The 7,484-nt window shown below is 38.5% G+C and overlaps 1 protein-coding gene across 1 annotated transcript in view; it reads left to right on the top strand.

The window, feature by feature from the left end:
* The first annotated feature begins 4,193 nt into the window (after window positions 1-4,193).
* The window catches only part of LOC129375637 (protein piccolo-like), a 50,928-nt gene continuing 47,637 nt past the window's right edge, over window positions 4,194-7,484 (top strand). Inside the window, 1 exon segment of the mRNA XM_055054873.1 lies at window positions 4,194-4,660. Coding sequence (XP_054910848.1) covers window positions 4,449-4,660 — 212 coding nt within the window. The 5' untranslated portion in view covers window positions 4,194-4,448.

Here is a 7,484-nt window from a genome sequence, read left to right as displayed (position 1 = left end):
GCCCTAATGCAAGAGAAATTAAACATCACTTGCAAGAATTTTGTCGCCTGAGAACCGCCTCTCCTCGTTATCACTCTTTGAATTAAAGGATAAAAACAAGAACACACTCCACACAGCAGGTATGTAACTTTCTCTTTTATTTAATATTAGAAATAGGACTGGATTAAAGCTCTCAGGGGCAGAATCTAGTAGCTTGTTTAGACATCCATATCACAAGGGGCAAATGACTCTTGTAGCACCTGCAGGTGAATTCAGTGAAGGGTCTGTTTAGGTGTGTTTTTGAAGCTTGGTTAGTTTTCTACTTTTATTTGGTTGATTCGCTTGAGGGAAAAAAAGAGCCTGCCTTTGTTAGTCTCTTGCCTCATGCTCTAAATGAGTATTCATATTTAATGGGCCCAGTCTGTGTTATCTGGTTACCAGACTCAAGTTACATCAGTGAGGATAGGCTCCTCAAGCACACACATCTCTGAAACACTGGAGAATCCAGGATGATGGCTCAGCAGATGTTGATCATTTATTCCCTAACATGTCAAGATTCAAGATATATTTTTGCTGAACTTGACATGGTTGCACATCAAATAGATATGGAAATGAATAATTTAACCTCCAAAAGTGCTACTAGAATCATATCTAAATCACTTTCTAACTATGCTCATATAATTTTGAAAATGTATTTGGCCCTTTTATTAGTTTTTCTGGAGCTTCTGCGTTTATGTTTTTGGCCACCAAACAAATTTCAGTATTAGAAAAAGGTAATCTCAGTAAAAACAAAATGTAGTTTTGTACATTTGAAGAAAACTTATCCAAACCAATCTGATTGATGATCTTCCATATACGTTGTATTCCTATTAATGCGACTCTTTGCTGCATCAACTGCCATCAAGCGTTTTGACATGCTATTGTTTGACATCTTAATGTTTTCTGAACAGGCTGTTGTTGAAAAGGAGAATTTGTTCTCAATCAATTTACATGGTTGAATAAAGGTTAAATGAAATAAATGTCATTTTTGAAAAGTGGATGTAAGTATTTTACATTGCTGCAGGGGGAAGTTTGCAGAATTGTTTTAACTTGAATAGATTGAAGGTTTTGCAACACAAACCTTTAGTTTGCTTTACCCCAAACCATTTGGATTGATTTTATAATACTCGCCCTGCAGATGTCAGTGACTTTTTTTTCCGATAAGTGTGTCGATCTCCCACTTCATGAGCACATCTTCAACAGTGTCAAAACATCAAAGTCAGAATATAATGCATTGCTATAACATACCATCAAGGACTCATCAAAATGACTTAGTAACATACTTTGTTTTCATTTGTACAACGAACTACAATAATACCCCAATATCAAAACTATACAGATTCTAACAATCCTAGCCTGTAGGGTGGACAATCATGATATACCAGCTGATTTTAAATTGAGAACTAAAGCTGCTTTTAATACTTTTGGCCACAAGGTGTCACTGCAGAGGCCTGCGGTGAAAACCTTCCAGAAATGAACGCTTATTTATTATTATTTTTTCAATACAAGCGTCAAAGCTTGAGAACACACAATTAGGTCATAAAACATCGGTTTAGGTTTTAGTATTACTCTTGAGGTTTTGGTTGAGTTGTGTTAGAATACTCTGTCTCCTTTTATGTAAAAACAAGTGATTTTTCCCTCAGCTCTTGCTCAGACCCTGCCCCAGCTGTTCTGCCTCTGTTGATTAGTCTCACCTGCCCCTTGTTTTGCTAATCACCTCTTAAAGAAGTCAGTCACTTTCAGTACCTCCTCCTCAGATTTATCCATTAGCTCCTATGTGGCTTTCTGAAGTGTTTGCTTAGCGACTTCTAAAATCTCTCCACTCTCAATAATATTTCAGTTAAAGGTAATTTCACAATTATGTGGCACTAAAATACATTGCAGCTTGCAGTTGTAATGTGAAACAAGTTCATGTGATATGAATACTCTCAAAAAAAAACTAACTACATGTGATGAGCTGATCCAGGTAAACACTTTTTCAACATTCTATAGAAAAAAGTAAAAAAAAAAAACTATATACATATAATATATTGTCAGTGCAATGCATAGAAAATAACAGTCTAACCATAACACTAATTACATAAATCTGAACTTGCAGTTCTATATGTTCTATCTATGTTTTGTCTCTGTTTGGAAGGGCGTTCTTGCTTTTCATGAGTGAATATCTGTGTCGTGTGAAGATGGGGGCGTATTGGTTGTACCTACGCGTGCACACAAGACATAGCACATAGGCTGCTCATCCGCCCTCACAGAACAGAAAATTAGAAAACGCTCTCCCCAGTAAGTAGGCAAAAAAGAGATCATTACGCTACAATCATTTATTACCTGAGACGGTCACGAAAATGCGTGCCTACACATGCAGATACACTGTGGGGTATAGGAGGGAAAATGCGAAGGAGATGACTGTAACAAAAAAAAAAATAAAATGAGTCACGCCTTTGCATAGGAAGGTCAAGAAGATGGAGGTGAGATGAGAAAATTTTAAATATATATAAAAATCCTGTGCTATGGCAATTTGTAGAACAGCCCAAGAATTTAAGCCAGAGAATATATTATTGCATATGGATACAGATTGGAAGAGTTAAATAACATTTCCTTGGATCTGAAAAGACAAAACATACCTACCTATTTTCAGGGCCTGATTGTGATCTAAATATGTAATCATTCTCTAAACCACCTCCGGCGCTGCATCAGAAGCACCACAACAAAATAATTCACAAGGACGCCGTGATTATTACAAGCTAGAGATACCCAGTGATTGCGAGATATCTAGCATCACACTGTTAGTTCCTGTCATCACATCTAAAATTGAGTTCAAATGATCTATACTGTCACGTTCGTGCTCCGGAGCTTCCTGTCCAGGTGCCTGGGGGGGGTTGTGAGTTTGTTCCAATGAGGACACATCTGCCCAACGGCTCCTACGGAGCAACACAGCAATTGAGCACTTGCTGTCGTATTGCTACACTTCCTGTTGATGTAGAGCACAGTCGACAGGTTTTAATATCCTCGATGCTGTATCTGCTTCCTGCTTGTGCATATTCCCACAGCAGTAGACCTAAATAAATATGCTGTAGGTCTGATTTGTGCCACGCGGGAGGATGACTGGTTGCGAGTTCACGTTGGCATCTAAACTGGGTTGTCTTTTTGAAGACGGGATGCTCTGGGGCCTATTTTGAGACCAGTTTATCCTTCGCGGCGCTCCTTCGCATAACCCAAGCCATCGAATCTTCATAAAAGAGAGGAGATAAAGAATCCATTGTTGCGTTTCAATGAGTGAAAACTGATTTCCTCACAGATTTCTGCCAATGTACAAAATCATATTTATTTGTCTAATAGGCTATAGAGATAATAGCTACGTACTGAAAATAGATTATTCAATCTATGAGTCATCCGTAGTTCTTATCTGTGTTTCTGAATATTTCATGATGGCAGACTCCACTAAAATTAGATTTGCATGTTTTGAAATCATGATGCCTGACATTGTTTTACTTTCAGCTTTTTTTTTTGTAAATATGCAACCACACAACTATGATCATCTTCAGGCTCTCTCAGGGGCCCTGGTTTCTTGACCCCAAACTCATATTTGCATTTGCTCTCCGCTGACTGAACATGACACAGTTTTTGCATTTTGAGGGTTGTGACTTTTTTGTTTGTTTGTTTAATTCTCACTCTGGATTTCACAGTTAACCTACATGGAGCAGTGATGGTCGCCTTTAAACACATTTTCCTCACTGATGTCTTAGGATCGCTTGCGAGGTGGCGCATGCGTGGTTGGCTTGGAGAACCTCGATTAAGTTAACTGGAGTTCGTCAGAGAAGAGCGGAAGTTGATCATTTCTTTCAACTTAAAGCACTTAACGTTGACTAATAAAATACATTTACACTGTGGATAAATATGAAAGCAGTGCAAAAAAAAAATCTTACCTATAATTTATGTAGCACCTCATTTGTCAAAACAATATAATAATAAAATGTAGTGTTTTTTTCTAACAAAGCATTTGGATTAAAAAGTATTTTTTTTGTTGTTGGTCAAAGCCGGTGTGAATTTATTAATAACGAAAATGACGAAAACAATGCCAGGAAAAATTTTTTTTTTAAAAAATTAAAAAAAAAAAAGCATTTTACTTTTGTAATCGTATTCCGGAAGTTGTTCAGTGGTTACGAGCAGTAGTAAAACGAAGACCCCCTTCACGGAAAACTGTGGCAACTGTGGTTTGAAGCTGGAGATGCGAGGTGCAGAAAAACAACGAGAAATGGAGGAAATGGAGAAGCGCGACTGGACAGGAGAGGAACTGCAGAAACCTAAACAATCCGTCATGCTTCGATACTCGAAGGATCGCCGTCTTCGAAAATAAATAATTAAGAAAAAAGAGAGAGAGCGAGAGAGAGACTGGTGTTCTGAGAACTGGGGGGCAGCGGGAGGGGTCGATCATGGGGAACGAAGCGAGCCTGGAAGGAGGCGAAGGGCCGCCGTCTGGTCTGCCGGAGGGGCTGGCACCTGACGGGAAGGGCGGCTTCGTCCGGATCTCCGATGGCTCTCCGGTCAACCTGAAGGAGCTGAGCGAGGAGGAGAGGAGGCGACTGGCCGCGGCGATGTCAAGGGCGCAGGGCAGGCAACCTGGAGCTCCAGCAGCTGCGCGAAGGCAGGGATTGCAAAGCATCATTCAATGCACCCTAGATATCTAAACGGACCGGGCGTTTTGTGTGTGAGGCCTGTGTGTGTGTGTGTGTGTGTGTGTGTGTGTGTGTGTGTGTGTGTGTGTGTGTGTGTGTGTGTGTGTGTGTGTGTGTGTGTGTGTGTGTGTGGTTAAGAAATATGCATGAAGGAGGTTAGAGTCCCATTTACACTCATTTGAATGGCACAAATCGCACAAGAAACCCCAGTTTGTTCCTAGAGTTGATTGTGAGGAGGAGTGATGGGAGTCTCCGCTTAAAATGCATTTTTTTTTTTAAATGTCTGAATCCACAAAATTGGCTGTAAAGTGGGTAAAGTTGCAGCTCGTGGCGGGGTAAATGAATCCACTCGAGTCACCAGAATGGGCCGATTGGATCGGTGGTTCTGTAGTGAGGAGACACACCTCCAGTAGCCTATTTGTGAGAAATGGTCGAAATGCCTGCTGGGTAAGGAAATTTATCGTGTCCAATGTTTTTTTCTCTCTCTCCTTTCTTAGTAATTTTGCATTTTGAACATCTTAAAACTGAACTATATATCATTTGATGGTAAATATCGTGAATGCGTTTCTATTTATCTTAGTACATTTTGCTACAAAAAAAAAAAAAAAAACAATGCAAAATTTTATTAATGGTTTTTACAATGAAGTCTTTCAGCCAGAAGATGCATCTCTGTGCGTATCAGATGAAGTAATGGGCCTCAGTGCTTACCGTCTCCCAACTAGAGAAAAAAAAATACCCGAGCTACAGATTGGGGGGTGGAGAGGGTGCATCAATATTAATACGACTATAAATAGAACAGAGACGTTAATTTGTTTTATTCTGATCGTATTTCCCCAGACCAATTTTGTGTTGTTGATTTTTCGTATTGAATCTCTGCTACATCCCGTGCCGTCCAGGAAACAGGCTTGGCGCTGTCCGAGGTGCTGAATATACTCACTGCGGCGCTTTTTACGCCAATTCTTGTTTTTGTCGACAGAGCCAGCCCCAGGTTTTATGAGGCCCCAAGCAGAATTTCATTGTAGGGCCACCATATAACATCTGAGCACATTTATATTGTCCATGTTTTATCTTTATTATTATTATTATTATTTTGTAATTCTGCTGTTTTTAAATTTTTTTGCCTTCTGAACCCTAAAGAGAGGTAGGAGGTGATGTGAATAATAACAGAAATAAAAAGCTTTTACATGCAGTGATGGAAAATTTTTGTGCAACTTGAGTTGCAACTGATTTTCTTTATTTTAGTAATTAGTAAAGTTGCCTCTTTATTTTTGCCAAAAATAAATTTCTTGAGTGAAAAAGTAGCATGTTTGTCTTACAAATGATTTCAGACTTGGCTTAGAAAGACCTCATGGCGATCCAGACTCAAGTCTTGTGAAGAAAATTCAAGTTGATCAGAGGTGAACATAAGCTGTTAAGTGTAGACCATTTGAGTAAATGATTTACATTGCCTCTAAACTTGTACACTCTTGTGTGTATTTGCAGAAAGGACTAATTGTCATGGTAATGTTACACAAAGTACGTTTTAATTTTGTGCAATACAACCTGCAAGTAAAAGCTTCCTGATTGGTTGATTTTCATTAAGTGCCTGTGTGCGTCTGGCAAACATTTTAAATCAAGTTAGCAAACAACAATCGCTCTGACTTCCATCCAGATGTTATTCTTATCATACATATTTTTAAAACTGAACATTACAAACTGAAAGCTGTTTTAATTCATGATCTCCATATGATTTGAGAAATTCTGCAACTATGGTTATCTGTGCTGGTTTGCATATTAAATGTATATCCAATGTGTATTTAATTAAACTTTTAGTATGATTAATATATTTCCCATATATTTTGGTGAATTTAACTGTTTCACGTTGAATTGAATTTTCCAGGAATGTTGAATGTTACAAGTATTAAACTTAGCCTAACATAATAATTTGTATATATGGCCTGCAACTGGTCATTCAATTGGTCAGTAGACTCTGAGTCCCCACGCCAGGAGGGACCCTAAACATACCCAAAGTTCATTCACCATTCTGACCAACCTTCCTTTATTGGCTGCTACTCATTACAGAAACATACTACTCATGCGTGCTCTGAAAATAATCAGTTATATTCATTGCAACATTAAACTTTACTACCTGAGAATTTTATTTCATTACACCACAGCATCCAAGGACCTTCACTGCAGCAGAAACCAATGCGAGCGTGTATTATAAACATGGACCATCATGCTTTAATCAATGGCAGCCAATTGGTCCATTAGCTTCCACTGATGCACTTCTCTAAAGTTCCACTTCCACTTGGCATGGGCTGCATTCTGTGTTCAGGTTGGGTTTACAGGCCCTCTCACTTTGTCCGAACATGCAGGCTACAGCCGACTGCTTCTCAGTCTCTGTCTAATATCCACGCTCCATTTCATTCACCAGTATTTATGTTTCTGTCAGCTGTTTGTTCCCTAAACCTTTTTCTAGGCCTTATGAGATCAAATGGATTTATATTTGTATCTGCATGATTTTTGGAGGCAACTGAAACAAAATTTTATTAAGGGGTGAATTGGGGTGAATACTTTTTTTCTTATTAAATGTTTTAAATCTTTTCATTTTATTGCACTACTTTGTGTTGTTTGAGCAAATAAAATCCTAGTTAATTTAAAGTTGTATTTTCTGTTTATCTGTTTAATATTGGGTGTAGTTTTTGAGGATGGGAGTTGTCATGGTGAGTGTGAATGAGTCAGCAGAAACAGACATGACTTAACAAATTGCTATTCCTTTTAATGAAGTTTAAATATTAAATGTTGTCATGT

This window comes from Poeciliopsis prolifica, unplaced genomic scaffold (genome assembly GCF_027474105.1).
Source record: "Poeciliopsis prolifica strain line A6 unplaced genomic scaffold, Auburn_PproV2 SCAFFOLD040, whole genome shotgun sequence".
Lineage (NCBI taxonomy): Eukaryota > Metazoa > Chordata > Actinopteri > Cyprinodontiformes > Poeciliidae > Poeciliopsis > Poeciliopsis prolifica.
The sequence above is the reverse complement of the archived record's forward strand: the minus strand, read 5'-3'. Positions and strand labels throughout refer to the sequence as shown.